The sequence below is a fragment of the Erythrolamprus reginae genome, chromosome 5, assembly GCF_031021105.1.
Source record: "Erythrolamprus reginae isolate rEryReg1 chromosome 5, rEryReg1.hap1, whole genome shotgun sequence".
Lineage (NCBI taxonomy): Eukaryota > Metazoa > Chordata > Lepidosauria > Squamata > Dipsadidae > Erythrolamprus > Erythrolamprus reginae.
This window is the reverse complement of record NC_091954.1, coordinates 117,268,259-117,284,622: the sequence shown is the minus strand read 5'-3', so window position 1 is coordinate 117,284,622 and position 16,364 is coordinate 117,268,259. Positions and strand designations below refer to the sequence as shown.

Here is a 16,364-nt window from a genome sequence, read left to right as displayed (position 1 = left end):
AAATATTTAGGAATTTGGATGACTTCGAATTATGCTACGATCAAAAAAGACAATTATGAACGATTAGCTAAAGAAATACAACAAGATCTTAACAGATGGTCAAAATTAAACTTATCTATTATGGGAAAAATAGCTGCCATAAAATCAAACATTCTTCCAAGGTTTCTTTACCTATTTCAGGTTGCTCCAATAAATTTGAATAAAACTTTTTTTAATATTCTTCACAAACAAGTAAAGAAGTTTATTTGGACCAAGAAGAAGGCCAGAATAAAATTGAAAAACCTTCAAGACCTCAGATCCAGGGGTGGACTTGGACTTCCAGATTTTTACATGTATTATCAAGCTACCATTTTAACTATGATTAAAAATTGGATTACATTCCAAAACACAAGACTCTTAACTCTGGAAGGATTTGATCTTCTTGCTGGGTGGCATACTTTCTTGACAGCAGACTACCACAAAATACCCAAATACTTCAAAAATCATTACTTACGCAAAACACTAATAACAATCTGGTTTACTATAAAAAAAAATTACTACACCTCAATACCAAAATGGATATCCCCCAATGAAATAATAACTTTTCCCAATCTTTTCTCGTACTCCAAAACTCTGAGATACCAACAACTACTTGATGAATCAGACGCTCTTATTTCTAAACAACAATTGAACAATCAAGGAATTAATATAGACTGGTTAACATATTTACAAATTAAACTAAAATATGAACAACACAAAAAGCAATTTGGATTTCAAAATAATAATGTAATAGACACGATTCTTTTCGGCCCTTCTACAAAAATGATTTCAAAATTGTACAACTACTTACTAATTCAAGAAAATCCTGAAGAGCAAGTGAAATGTTGTATGATAGCTTGGGCTCAGAATTTTGGATATACGATTAACTTAATTGAATGGGAGAAAACATGGACATCAAATTATAAAATGACAACTGCAATGTCCTATAAGGAGAACCAAATTAAAATGTTTTATCGTTGGCATTTGCCCCCAGCAAGAATATCCAAAATGTTTCCCAACTTCTCACCGACCTGCTGGAAGTGCAAGATCAAACCTGGAACCTACTACCACACATGGTGGACATGCCCAATTGCACAAAAATACTGGACAACAATTCAATCTCTAATCGACCAAGTCATGTCAATCAAATTACCACTCAAACCTGAGCTCTATCTTTTGGGGATATTCAGACAAAATCTTACTAAGACAGAAAAATACCTTATACTACAAATAATAACTGCTGCCAGAATATCATATGCCTCTCTCTGGAAATCGGACCAAGTACCCTCTTTCTTTACAATAATTACGAAAATTAACGAATGTGCTGAAATGTCCAAAATAGCAATGGAAGCACAAAACAAAAATGACTCAGAATATTACGAAGCATGGGAAAGTTGGTATAAATGGGTTTCTCAGAAAAAATACAAAAAATTTTTAATGTAAAGCTTATACATTATCATACCCAAAACTACCTTCAACACTTAAATTAATATTAAAATAAATTAGAAAAGAAGCACCAAAAACTAATCAAATTTGCAACAAGAAAATATATCAAATCTCTTTTTATCTGTTTTCTAACTAACTTAATACACATTACAAACATACTGACTACTTTCAAAATAATCAATCTTTATACACACCCATCATATCACCCACATACTCCCCACCCCACAATTAAACAAAAGTCGTCCATAAAAACGTCTGCATTAAATGCAGACTCTTCTCTCTTTCTTTCTTTCATTTCTTTTTTTTATATATTCCTTTTTTCTTTTCTTTTCTCTCCTTCTCTTTTTCTTTATTCCACCTCTTTATAACTAAAACTTTAATGTCAATATATGTATACTAAGGAATACTATATTTGAGTTACTTAAATAGTAAGATTAAGAAAATAAGAGTTATTACGTTTTTTTTTCTAAAACACTCGTGTACTATAACTCACTTGTATTACAATTTTATTATAATATGTTTTGTTTTTGAAGTCTCCCCCCCTACCCTATCCTACCCCCATCCTTTCATTCTGTCCCCCCTCCCCCCAATCCCCCTCCCTGTTTTTAATTATTCGTGTAAATAAATAAAGTATTTTTCAAAAAAAAAAAAATGTAAAAAGTAAAAAAATGCAAAATATAAAAATGTAAAATGTAAAAAAATGTAAGGTAAAAATGTAAAATGTAAAAAAAATGCAAAATGTAAAAATGTAAAATGCAAAAAAATGTAAAAAAGTGCAAAAAATGTAAAACTTGCAAAATGTAAAAAAATGAAAAAAAATATTTTAAAAATGTAAACAAATACAAAAAAAATTAAAACGTAAGAAATCTAATATGATGTAACATAAATGTGAAATTTAATTTAATTTAATTTAATTTATTTGATTTATAAGCTGCTCAACCCTTATCGGAGTCTGGCCGAAAATGTAAAAAATGTGTAAAAAGCCTTAAAATGTAAATGTAACCAGGCCAAAAATAGAAAAGGTAAAAATGAAAAATGTAAAAAAGTTGTAAAATGGGGAAAACCCCACTTCACCCATTTCTCACTTAGCAACATACATTTTTGGGGCTCAGTTATTGTCGTACGTTGAGGACCGCCTTTATGAAGCCTGGAGGGTTTTAGAAACACCCCCCCCCCTCCGGGGCTCTTCCAGACGGTCTGGCGGGAGACGGACAGACGGACAGCCATCAACGCCTCCCCTCCTTTCTCCCAAGACAGCCATCGGATTAATTAAGTTCATTAAAAGAGCATAAAAACACTCCGATTCCCTCCTCCTCCTCCTCCTCTAGGCTCTTTCATGATAATTATTAGCCGGGTGATAAAAATCACCCCTTGGCCCTCGTAAATTATAACCTCTCCAGCTGGGATGTAAAGCCACCGGGCTCCACATCCAGCACGATCTTCCTGGGAAAAATCTCGCCTGCAAATCCACAGACGGTTTGTGCAGCTGACACCAAACGGCCCCTGGAGAAAGCCTCCATCAAGACCACACACACACTCGGAGAATTTGCATCCACAATATATATATATTTAAAAAGTCTATAGAAAAAGTGCAGGGAAGAGTAACAAAGATGATTAAAGGCCTGGGGATTACAACATATGAAGAATGGTTGCAGGATTAATAATAATACTAGTAGTAATAACAACAACAACAACCAACAACAACAACAACTTCTTCTGAAGTAGTGTAGGGTTTCCTGCCTAAGCAGGGGGTTGGACTAGAAGACCTCCAAGGTCCCTTCCAACTCTGTTGTTAATAATAATAATAATGATAATGATAATAATAATAACAACAACAACAACAACAACCACCACCACCACTGGAATTGACAAAATCTCCACCTGTCAATTGCAAAAGGCCACTTTACTGGGATCGGCACACATAATTTGCCTCTACATCACTCAGTCCTAGGTGCTTGGGCAGCGCCCGAATGGGGATGAAATACGAAATCCAGCATAGTGATCTCGTTTTCTGTGTTGTATTGACATAATAATAATAATAATAATGATAATGATAATAATAATAATAATAATAATAATAATAATAATAATAATAATATCATCAACAATAACAAAAACAAAATTGGAAGGGACATTAGAGGTCTTCTAGTCCAACCCCCTGCTTAGGGAAGAAACTCTACACTACTACAGACAAATGTTTATCCAACATCTTCTTTAAAACATCCAGTGTTGGATCATTCACAACTTCTGGTGGCAAGCAGTTCCATGGATTAATTGTTCTGACTGTCAGGAAATTCCTTCTTAGTTCTAAGTTGCTTCTCTCCTTGATTAGTTTCCACCCATTGCTTCTTGTTCTGCCCTTAGGTGCTTTGGAGAATAGCCTGACTCCCTCTTCTTTGGGGCAACCCCTGAGATATAGGAAGGTTGCTATCATGTCTCCCCTGGTCCTTCTTTTCATTCAACTACCCATGCCCAGTTCCTGCAACTGTTCTTCGTATGTGTTAGCCTCCAGTCCCCTGATCCTCTTGCTCTTCTCTGCACTCTTTCCAGAGTCTCAACATCCTTTTTGCATCGTGGTGCCCAAAACTGAATGCAGGATTCCAAGTGTGGCCTTACCAGGGCCTTATAAAGTGGTATTAACCCTTCACGTGATAGATCAAATTGAACGGGTCCAAAGATGGGCTACAAGAATGGTGGAAGGTCTTGAGCATAAAACTGATCAGGAAAGACTCAATGATCTCAATCTGTTTGGTCTGGAGGACAGAAGGAAAAGGGGGGACATGATCGAAACATTTCAATATGTTAAAGGGTTCAATAAGGTCCAGGAGGGTTTAAGTGGTTTTAATAGGAAAGTGAACGTGAGAACAAGGGGGCACAATCTGAGGTCATTTGGGGGAAAGATCAGAAGCAACGTGAGAAAATATTATTTGACTGAAAGAGGAGTAGATGCTTGGAACAAATTTCCCACAGACGTTCTTGGTCAATCCACAGGAACTGCCTGGGATAAACATAGATCCATCCTAAGATAAAACACAGGAAAGAGTATCAGGGCAGACTAGATGGACCAGGGGGTCTTTTTCTGCTGTCAATCTTCTAGGTTTCTATGTTTCCAAGAGATGATTAGCCAAGCTTGCATTTCAAAGTTTGCACAGGGAGGAATAAACAGGCGGTGAAAGAGGAAAAGGGGTGAGGTCTCATTAGCCGGTGATGGGTGATAATTATTCGGTTGACAATTAGGGGACCCTGCACAGATCAAATATTGCACAAAATCTAAACTGAGATTCTTTCTTCCGAACCGAAAAGCCTCCGTTCTTTCATGATCTCTCTGCCTTTTTCTGGATTTCTTTTCTTTTTTACAAGTCTTTGCGAGGGTCTTTGGAAGGGGACGCTCACAATTCTGCAAACTGCCAAAAAAGATGCTTAGATGCTGGGTGACTTCTGGTGGCAAGATTTGGGTAATTCCTCGACTTAACGGCTGCAATGGAGCCCAACACTCCTGTTGCTAAAGGAAACAGCTGTTAAACCAGGACAAGGAAAAGGAAAAAAGGAGAATAAAGGGGGAGGGAGGGAGGGAAGGGAGGGAAGGAAAAGGATGGAGGGAAACAGATGTATGGAGGAAAGGAAGAAAGAAATGGAGATGGAAGAATGGGAGGAAGGGAGGGAGGAAAGAAGGAAGGAGGTGGAATAAAGGAAAGGAAGGGAAAAGATAGACAAAAGAAGGAAGGAAGGAAGGAAGGACAGAAGGTAAGAAAGAAAGAAAGAAAGAAGGAAAGAAAGAAAGAAAGAAAGAAAGAAAGAAAGAAAGAAAGAAAGAAAGAAGGGGGTGGAATAAAGAAAAGTAAGGAAAAATATGGAGACTGGAAGGAAGGAGATGGATGGAGTAAAGGATAGGAAGGAAAAAGATGGAGCCTGGAAGGAAGAAAGGAAGGAAGGAAGGAAGGAAAGAAGGAAAGGTATGGAGGAAAGGAAGAAGGAAATACTGGGGAATTCTGGGAGTTGAAGTCCAGTTGATGTAAAAAGTGGTATCTGGGGAATTCTGAGAATTGAAATCATGCTAAATGCTGACACAAATGATGGTTTGGAGCAGGGCTCTGACCCCCCATGTTCCTCAGCCCAGCTCCCTTGCCCGGACCTCCTTTGCACCTGGGAAGGCCAGACTCACAAAAGGCGCCTTCTCGCACCCAGTGCTTCCTCCCCATCATTTGCAAAGCCGAATTCTGAGTGGGCTGGGCTGCTGAATTTACGCCTTCCGTCTATTTCCGGAGACTTTAAACACCCCTCCGTAAAGAGTTTAAATAACAATAAAAAGGAAGATTTAGTGGGATTAATAAAGGTGTCTTTTAAAGCGGAGTGTTGCCATTAAAGTAATTAACGGCGCATAAAGGAAGCATGGGCTGCAACCAGGGCCCCCCTGGGAATTAAGGCTGCTTAGAAATTGCCGGTGACCTCGGCACGCCAGGCCCCAGCCTCTACGCGGTGGGAGATGGGAACCCTCGCCGATCAAAAGAGGATTTTAAAGTTTTAAGTGATAATGGAGGGGGGGGGGGGAGAATCCTGAACACAAAGGTTAAGAGAATGCTGGAAGGGGGATCATTTCATCTGATTAAAATTTTATTCCACGTGGCTGTGAAATGCTCGGAGTGAATTGAGAGGGAAGGTTATTAACGGTGGAGTCGCAAAAAGAATGGAGTTGGGGAGGGAGGATTTGCAGAGCGCAATCTGGTATTGTAAGGTTATATGATTGCTGCGTGTGTGAGAGAGAAAGAAAGAAAGAAAGAAGGAAGGAAGGAAGGAAGGAAGGAAGGAAGGAAGGAAGGAAGGAAATTTTGTTGGGAGCCGCCCCGAGTCTGTAGAGAGGGGCGGCACACAAGTCTTAATAAATTAAATTAAAAATTAAATTAATTAAATTAAATTAAAGAGAAAGATGGAAGGAAGGGAGGGAGGGAGGGAGAGGAAGAAGGAGAGGAAGAATAAAAGAGAAGAAGAAAGGAAGAAAGAAAGAAATAGAGAGAGACAAAAAATGAAAAGAATAGAGAGAAAAGGAATGGTAGAAAAAAAGAGAAACAAAGGAAGAGAGACAGAAAAAAGAAAGAGGAAGGAAGAGAAAGAGAGAGAAGAAAGGGAGAGAAAGAAAGAAAGAGAGAAAGAGGAAGAAGATGAGGAAAGAAGGAAAGAAAAAGAAAAGCAGAAGAAGGGAAGTAAGGAAGAAAGAGGAAGGAGAGAAAGGATAAAAGAGAAAAAAGAAGGGAGGAAATAGAGAGAGAAAGAATGAAAGGAATAGAGAAGGGAAAGGAATGGCAGAAAGAAAGAAAAGAAAGAAAAGGCAGAGAGAGAAAAAAGGAGAAAGAGACAGAAGAAAGTGAGAATGGCAGAGACAGAAAGAGAGAAAGAGGAAGAAAGGAAGAAGAAGAAAGAAGGAAAGGAAGAAAATAGAAGAGAGGAAGGAAAAAAAGAGAAACAGAAAGTCAGAAAGAAAGTTTAAAATAGAGAGAGAGAAAAAGAGAAAGGAAGATAAAAAGAGAGTGGGGAAAAAGAGTCAGAAAAAAGAGGGAAAGAGAAAGAGAGAGAGAAGGAAGCTTAATCTTTCTCCCCTTTGCAGCTCCATTGCACTTCCCCACCGGGCCAACCATCCTTTTATTACCCACCTTTGCACTGATTTCTGTAAATGGGAATTTATGCAAATATCCTGCCTCAATTTCCTCACATCTAATAAAATTAAGGACGGCGAGCAGCAAACAAGCAACCAGCAGGAACATTTAAAAAAAACCTTGCAGTCTGTGGCCTCCGTGGCCTTGTAAACACGGCTTCTTCCTGACAAGCCCAAAATATTTGCCTCTGTAAACAGGGAGAGATCTAAGCCAAGATTGCTCCACCTTGGGATACAGTTCAGGAGGTGTGAACTTCAACTCCCAGCATGCCCTAGTCGTCCTGCATGGACTTCAATGTCCCAAGCATGCTGGCTGGGGGAATGCTGGGAGTTGAAGTCCAAAGATGGTGGTTGGGGTAATGCTGGAAGTCCAAACATGATGGCAGGGGATTCTGGGAGTTGAAGTCCATAGATGATGGCTCCAGGTGGACTCAGCCTTCCATCCTTCCGAGGTGGGTCAAATGAGGACCCAGATTGTTGGGGGCAAGAGGCTGATTCTCTGTCAACTGCTTAGAGAGGAAAAGCTCTAGAAAGCAGTGTATAAGTTTAAATGCTATTGCTATTGCTAGAAAGAAAGGAAGGAAGAAAGGAAGGAAGAGATAGAAAGAGATAGAGAGAGAAAGAGAGACAAACAGATAGAGAAGGAGAGAAAGGAAGGAAGGAAGGAAGGAAGGAAGGAAGGAAGGAAGGAAGGAAGGAAGGAAGGAAGGAAAGAAGCCGGGGTGGCGCAGTGGTTAGAGTGCAGCGCTGCAGGCTCCTTCCTCCTACTGCTAGCTGTAGTTCAGCAGTTCAAATCCCACCACCGGCTCCAGGTTGACTCAGCTTTGCATCCTTCCCAGGGGGGTCAAATGAGGACCAGATTGTGGGGGGCGAGAGGCTGACTCTGTCAACCGCTTAGAGGGGGCTGTGAAAGCACTAAGAAGCACTATGTAAGTCTAAATGCTATTGCTAATTATAGTTGTAAGTCAAGAATCTCCTGCACATCAATCCAACACAAAAAATCCGGATGGGCTGAAGCTGTTTTTTAAAAAAAATGAATTTCATATTCTTGTTTTGCAGGTAAGTCGTTAAGAATTCTTCAGCCTCTTCCAGCCTCTTCTTAGGAAAACGAACATAATTGCCTTTAATGATCCCTCCACAAGCCGTTAACATTCAAATTGTCGGGCTGCATTGCGCTGACAATCACTTTTCGGTAAATTACCCTCCAATTTGGTGGAGGGATAGAAACAAAAATAAGGGATTTTAAAAAAATGTATATATGGTGTGTGTGTGTGTGTGTGTGTGGCATCTTCTCCGGCACCTTGTTTATTTATTTATTTATTTATCTCTCTCTCTCTCTCTCTCTCCCTGAGTTGCTATTTTGGTCCTTTTCAATCTTTTACCAGGGGGGGGGGGGATAGAACCAGCGAGCTATCTGTGGTTTGGAACCAAGAGCTGATTTTCTGCACCAGTAACTTAAAAAGCTATTTCTGCTCATCCGACATTTAATTTCTAGAAAAGAGATACGGAGAATTGGGGGCTTCCTGTTCACTTGACCGTATTTTGCAACGCAGAACAAAAGCTGCCAACACTCCAGGAGACCCATTGGCTCAAGACACAGAAGGATCTTGACAGATTGGAATATTGGGCTCTGTCTAACAACATGAAATTCAAGGGTGAAAAAAGGGAGGCTCTACATTTAGGCAAGAAAAATAAAACGCACAGGTACAGTATATGTGGCACAATGCTCAACAGTAGTAACTGAGAGGGATCTTGGAGTCCTAGTGGACAATCATTTAAATAGGAACCATTCGTGTGCAGCAGCTGCCCAAAAAGCCAACACAGTTCTAGGCTCCGTCAACAGAGGGAAAGAATCAAGATCACGCGAAGGGTTAATACCACTTTATAAGGCCACACCTGGAATATTTGCAGTCAGTTTTGGTGGCCACGATGCAAACAGGACGTTGAGACTCTAGAAAGAGCACAGAGAAGAGCCACAAAGAGGATTCAGGGCACTGATGCAGGAACATCACACGAGGACACAACAGATACAAACTCAAAATAAACTGCTGCAAACTTGACTGTAGAAAATACGACTTTAGCAACCAAGTAGTTAATGCCTGGAACTCACTACCAGACTCTGTAGAATCGTCACAAAGACCCCCCAAAACTTTCCCCTTAGACTGTCCACTCCATACTGACCTCTCCTGATTCCTAAGAGATCAGTAAGGGGTGCGAATAAGTGCACAAGAGTGCGTTCCAACCTCTGTCCTAATGTTTTTCTTTTATTAGTACCCATCTCATGTATATAAACAGCAGTAGTATATCTATGTATAGTACCAATACGTACTTGACATAAACAAACAAACGAACCAATAAATAAATAAATATCCTTACATTTACTTGACCCTTAGACTCTCCACTGTTGACTTCTCCCGATTCCTAAGAGGTCAGTAAGGGCCGTGCATAAGTGCACCAGCGTGCCTTCCATCCCCTGTCCTCACGTTTCTCTTACGAGTATCATGTATATAAACAGTGTTATAGAAACCTAGAAGACTGACGGCAGAAAAAGACCTCATGGTCCATCTAGTCTGCCATTATACTATTTCCTATATTTTATCTTAGGATGGATATATGTTTATCCCAGGCATGTTTCAATTCAGTGACTGTGGATTTACCAGCCATGTCTGCTGGAAGTTTGTTCCAAGCATCTACTATTCTTTCAGTCAATTCAATTCAATTCAATTTATTAGATTTGTATGCCGCCCCTCTCCGAAGATAAATAATATTTTCTCACATTGCTTCTGATCTTTCCCCCGACTAACCTCAGATTGTGTCCCCTTGTTCTTGGGTTCACTTTCCTATTAAAAACACTTCCCTCCTGGACCTTATTTAACCCTTTAACCAATTTAAATTTATTTATTTATTTATTTGTTTGTTTGTTTGTTTGTTTAGTCCAATACACAATAATACACAATGAAGGTAATAGAGGAGACCTTCGAGGAACTAGAATTAGAGAAAGAATAGAAGAGAGAGTATAGGATAAAATAATCAATGAGAGAATAGAAGAAAGATAGAGGGAAAGAAGGTAAGATATATGGGATATAGGAGAGACAATAGGACAGCAGTTGGAAGGCACTCTAGTGCACTTATGCTCGCCCCTTACTGACCTCTCAGGAATCTGGACAGGTCAACCGTGGATAGTCTAAGGGTAAAACGTTGGGGGTTAGGGGATGACACTACGGAGTCCAGTAATGAGTTCCACGCTTCAACAACTCTATTACTAAAGCCGTATTTTTTACAGTCAAGTTTGGAGCGGTTAATATTGAGCTTCAATCTGTTGTGTGCTCTTGTGTTGTTGTGGTTGAAGCTGAAGTATTCATTGACAGGCAGGACATTGCAGCATATAATCTTGTGGGCAATACTTAGATCATGTTTAAGGCGTCGTAGTTCTAAGGTTTCTAGACCCAGGATTGTAAGTTTCGTATGGCATTCTGTTACGGGAGGAAGAATGCAGGGCCAATCATGTCCCCTCTTTCTCTTCTGTCCTCCAGACCAGTGTTTCCCAACCTTGGCAACTTGAAGATATCTGGACTTCAACTCCCAGAATTCCCCAGCCAGCATATCTTCAAGTTGCCAAGGTTGGGAAACACTGCTGCAGAGTATACGGATTGTTATATCTATGTATACTACTTGACATACATACATACATACATACATACATACATACATACATACATACATACATAAACCAACAAGCAAACGAGTGAATAAAAGGAGGAGGGTTACTCACAATGTAGCAAGGCTCACAATAGGCCTTCTTCTCCACGGCGTAGAAAGGCTGTCCCCGGAGCTTGTTATGGCAAATCATGCAGGTGAAGCAGTTGACGTGGAAGACCTGGTCCATGGCCGTGCAGCCGGTTCCTTCCCCAACCACGTTCTCCCCACAGCGGGCACAACGGCCTGGGAGGGACCAAAGAGACAGATTTAAGTCCATCAGAAAACCAACCCACCATTCCAGTGTTGGAAGGGATCTTGGAGGTCTTCTAGGGTAGACTGACCCCCTTCAATATCTTCAAGTTGCCAAGGTTGGGGAACACTGGTCTATCCTACCCTCCCTCTAAGTCTTTCTCTCGTTCTCCTTAGTATCTTCTTCTATCCTTCCTCTTTTTCCCTTTTCTTCCTTCCTTCTTTCCCTCCCTCCTTCCCTCTCTTCTTCCCTTTCCTTTTCTCTTTCCCTATTGCATTACACCTGGTTTGGCTAAACACAATGTATATAACAAATAACAACAGTGTTGGAAGGGACCTTGGAGGTCATCTAGTCCAACCCTCTGCTTAGGCAGGAAACCCTACACTAGTTCAGACAGATGGTTATCCAACATCTTCTTAAAAACTACCAGTGTTGGGACATTCACAACTTCTGGAGGCAAGCTGTTCCCCTGGAAATTTCTCCTTAGTTCTAAGTTGCTTCTCTCTCTGCTTAGTTTCCACCCATTGCTTCTTGTTCTACCCTCAGGTGCTTTGGAGAATAGCTTGACTCCCTCTTCTTTGGGGCCACCCCTGAGATACTGGAAGGCTGCTATCCTGTCTCCCCTGGTCCTTCTTGTCATTAAACTAGCCATGCCCAGTTCCTGCAACCCTTCTTCATGTGTTTTAGCCTCCATTTATCCCCTAATCCTCTTTGTTGCTCTTCTCTGCTCTCTTTCTAGAGTCTCAACATCCTTTTTGCATCGTGGTGACCAAAACTGGATGCTGTATTCCAAGTGTGGCCTTATCAAGGCCTTATAAAGTGGTATTAACCTTTCACATGATCTTGATTCTTTCCCTCTGTTGATGCAGCCTAGAACTGTGTTGGCTTTTTTGCAGCTGCTGCACACGGCTGGCTCCTATTTGAATGGTTGACCACCAGGACTCCAAGGTCCCTCTCACAGTTACTCCTGTTGAGCAAAGTACCACATAGTCTGTACCTCCTGTGCATTTTGTTTTCCTTGTCTAAATGTAGAACCTGACTTTTTTCACCCTTGAATTTCATTTTGTTTGATAGAGCCCATTGTTCAATTCTGTCAAGATCCTCCTGTATTTTTGCACCTGTCTTCTGGAGTGTTGGTTATTCCTGCCAGTTTGGTGTCATCTGCAAATTTGATGAATTCCCCCTCTATCCCCTCGTCCAAGTCATTGAGAAAGATGGTGAAGAGCCCTGGGCCTTGGGGTCCTCCACTGCTTACATCCCTCCATGTAGATGCCGTTCTGTTGAGCACCACACATTGAGTGGTTAGCTAGTTGTGGATACATCTGGTGGTGTTGCTGTCCATCCCACATTTATTTATTTATTTATTTATTTCTTCCTTCCTTCTTTCCTTTCTTTCTTCCTTTCTTTCTTTCCTCCCAGTTAGGACTGTAACTTGCTGCTTGTATCCTAAGATTTTTATTAATATTGATTGCTTCTTCATTGCTTATTTGACCCCTGTGACCATCATTAAGTGTTGCACCACATGATTCTTGACAAATGTCTCTTTTTCTTTTATGTCCACTGAGAGCATCTGCATTAAAGACAAATTCCTTGTGTGTCCAATCACACTTGGCCAACAAAGAATTCTATTGTATTCTATTCTATTCTATTCTATTCTACTCTACTCTACTCTACTCTACTCTACTCCATTCCATTTCTTTCTTTCATTTCTATGCTGCCTTCTCAATCAACTCAGGGCAGCTACTAGTAGGTTGTGATCTACTTTGTCAAATGCTTTACTGAGGTCCAAGTAACCAGGTGCCCTTTAAGTCTTCCAGACTAGGGATCTCCAACCTCGGCCACTTGGAGACGTGCACTTCAACTCCCAGAATTCTCCAGCCAGCATAGCTTACTCTCTTGTAATCCCTTCCTCTGCAACCTCTCTGCTTTAGAGGTAGTGGGAAAACACCCCCTAGACCCTAGCTCTCAGCCATTTTGGGGGGCAGGAGGACCCACCCACTGCCATTCAACTGACCTAGAAGCCCCTCAACCTGGGAAGAGCTCCCAGGTTAAATGACCTCACCCTTCAGTTCTTCCCTTTTGTGTTGTTGTTGAAGCACAACACAAATTCTACACGCTGGAAACTTTCCCCGGCGAGCGTCCGATTGTTTTATGGCCTTTGCGAAGAGAAACGGAAGCTCAGAACGTCACCCCAATTTATTTATGAAGATTGTGGTTTGGAAAGACACCAGCTCTATCTCCGAGTTTGTGTGTTTTTTTGGAAGTTGTCTTCAAAGCCGACTGCCAAAAAACGTTGTCCAGAAAACTATATTGGTCACATCCGAATGGAAAATGGCCAACTGAACGTTTCATTATAGGCTGAAAAATGTCCCAAAAAGAAGCTTGGAAACAGGGAGTCCTCAACTTAACGACCGTTCATTGAGTGACAATCACAGTGACACTGAAAAAAGGGATTTAGAACTGGTCCTTGTGCTTATGACCGTGGCAGGAGTCCTGCGATCACACGGTCAAAATTTGGATGCTTGGCCATATTTATGGCAGTCGCAGTATTACCTGGGGTCAGAGCAATTTCGACCTTTGGTTGAGGCAAGTTAATGGGGGAGGCCGTTTCACTTAATGACCTGGTGACTAAGTTAACGACTGCAGCATGAGAGGTCGTAAAAAGGGAGCAAAAACTCACTTAACGGCTGTCTCACTTAGCGATGGGAAATGTGGGCCAAATTGTGGTCGTAAGACACGGACTGTTTTTTTTTTAAAAAAATAAGTGAACGTTTTAACCTGTTTTATTGTTTTAGAAATCTTGTACAACGTGGCCCAACCTGGTCACTGTTTCCCGAGACGGTGTCTCTATATAAACTTGGATGAATAAATAAATAAGTGAAAACTTTAGTCTGGATGCAATTTTATGACTCATGGGGACACTAATAAAAGCCTGTGAAATCTGCACCAAATGTTCTGGCTTTTAAGGAGCTTTAGTGATTAATTTTTTCTTTCCCAACCAAGAGCCAAAATTAAAAACGTTCCTTGAATTTGAAATGGCTTCTGCACTTTTCCTTCCCATTCTCACCTTCCTTCCTGGCTTCTCCCTAATTTCTTTCTTCCTATTCGCTCCTTCTCTCCTTCCTTTCCTCCTTCCCCCTCCCTCCCTTGCCCTATGGTCCCTCCATCATCTCCTCCCTTCCCTCCTTCTCTCCCTCCTGCTGTTCTTCCTCTTTCTCTCCCACTTTCCTTCCCTCCCTCCCTTTCTTTCTCCCTTCCTTCCTATTCTCTTCTTCCTTCCTTCCTCCCTCCCTTGCTCCATTCCCCCTCAAGGATTTCCTTCCTCCTGTCTGTCTGTCTGTCTGTCTGTTTGTCTCTCCATCCATCCATCCATCCACCCACCCACCCACCTACCTACCTACCTGGTCCAATTATGACAACCATTGTCATAATTGGAGGACTATCCATAAAAACAGGCAGGGGAGGGGGCTGGAAATAAAAAGGAAGAAAGGCTGAAAAAAAGAACCAGCCAATGACCTTTTCTACTCCTGTTTGCCTTTTCAGATGTAATAATTTGGACCAGGTTATGCCCATGAATTATGATAATGGCTTGCAGCTTTCCAGCTCAGTTAATTAGGTCCCTCTATTCAAAAAAATCGCAGCTCTCAACAGATTTTTTTATTTTAATGTGTTCCAGTGCAGTTGACCCCAATGCTCCGATGCGCAAACCTGGGCGGAGAAGAAGTTTCTGTGACATTGAATTCTCTGCAGAAATTTGTTTGACATCAATTGCGGTCAAGGTAGGTTGTTGGGTCCTCTCTTATTCTTACGCTTATTCTTGTGTAATCCCTTTCTCTGTAATCTCTCTGCTTTAGGGGAAAGAGAAAAAAAACAACAACCCAGGTGTGGGCGGCTGAGGAATTCTGGGAGTTGAGGTCCCTGTCTTAAAAGTTTGGTGACCCTGCAATAGAGGCACAAGGCACCTAAGACAGCCATGGCCAAATGCTTTGGCTCTGAAAATTAACTTTCCCCCAACAAAGTGCCTGCGGAACTCCCTGCCACCGGTATTCCATAATTGTCTCAGATTTCTAAAGACAAGGATCAGAGAACAAGCAAAGGCACAGATATTTTTTTCCCTTTGATCAACAGATCACCTGGAGTTTTTGTTTTGATACAGGTAGTCCTCGACTTGCGACCAGAATTTCTGTGGCTGTGCAAAGTTGTTAGGTGAGTCGATCCCAATTTTATGACTTTTTTTTTTGTTAAGTGAATCACACAGCAGTTGTTAAGTGACTCACTGGTTGCTAAGTGAATCCATAACAACTGGTAAGTGAACTCCTTGATTGTTAAATGAATTACTGGAGTTGTTAATGAATTGTGCGGCCGTTAAGCGAATCCGGCTCCTCCCACCGATTTTGCTCATCGGAAGTTGGCTGAGAAGGTCACAAGTGGCGACCAGGAGACCTTGAATTGTGTGTGTGTTTGCTGTGATGGCCATAAGTGTGAGGACCGGTCGTAAGTCACTTTTTTCAGTTGCAAAAAACGCAAGGAAAGTCATGAAACTCACCAAAGTAATCATCTGAAGGCGGATTGTCCATGTCATACAGCATCTTTTTGGTCAAGTGTTCTAATTCATCCTCTGGTCTAAACGCAGATCCTGGACCAGAATTTTCAGTCTGGAGAAGGGGCAAAAAAAGGAATTTAGGAGATTTCCAAGTGGGTGTAGACTAGTATCTATCTATCTATCTATCTATCTATCTATCTATCTATCTATCTATCTATCTATCTATCTATCTATCTATCTATCTATCTATCTAATCTATCTATCTATCTATCTATCTATCTATCTTATCTATCTATCTATCTATCTATCTATCTATCTATCTATCTATTGGATTTATATGCCGCCCCTCTCCGCAGACTCAGCTCAGATTTAGCTCAGATTTAGGGGTCGTGATTTCTGACAGTCTCTAAATGGGTGAACAGTGCGGTCAGGCAGTAGGGAAAGCAAGTAGGATGCTTGGCTGCATAGCTGGAGGTATCACAAGCAGGAAGAGGGAGATGGTGATCCCGCTGTAGAGAGCACAGGTGAGACCCCATTTGGAATAATACTGTGTCCAGTTCTGGAGACCTCACCTACAAAAAGAGATGGATCAAATTGAACGGGTCCAAAGACGGGCTACAAAAAGGGTAGAAGGTCTCAAGCATAAAACTTATCAGGAAAGACTTCATGAACTCCATCTGTAGAGTCTGGAGGACAGAAGGGAATGAGGGGACATGATCGAAACATTTAAATATGTTCAAGGGTTCAATAAGGTTCAGGAG

At 41.1% G+C, this 16,364-nt stretch overlaps 1 protein-coding gene across 1 annotated transcript in view; it reads right to left on the bottom strand.

Annotated features, from left to right (window-relative positions):
• LPP (LIM domain containing preferred translocation partner in lipoma) overlaps nucleotides 1-16,364 on the bottom strand; it is a 166,732-nt gene that overhangs the window by 25,988 nt on the left and 124,380 nt on the right. Inside the window, exons 7-8 of the mRNA XM_070753852.1 lie at nucleotides 15,607-15,715; nucleotides 10,884-11,053 (exon numbers count right to left, since the gene is read on the bottom strand). Coding sequence (XP_070609953.1) covers nucleotides 10,884-11,053; nucleotides 15,607-15,715 — 279 coding nt within the window. The remainder of the gene's footprint in view (nucleotides 1-10,883; nucleotides 11,054-15,606; nucleotides 15,716-16,364) is intronic.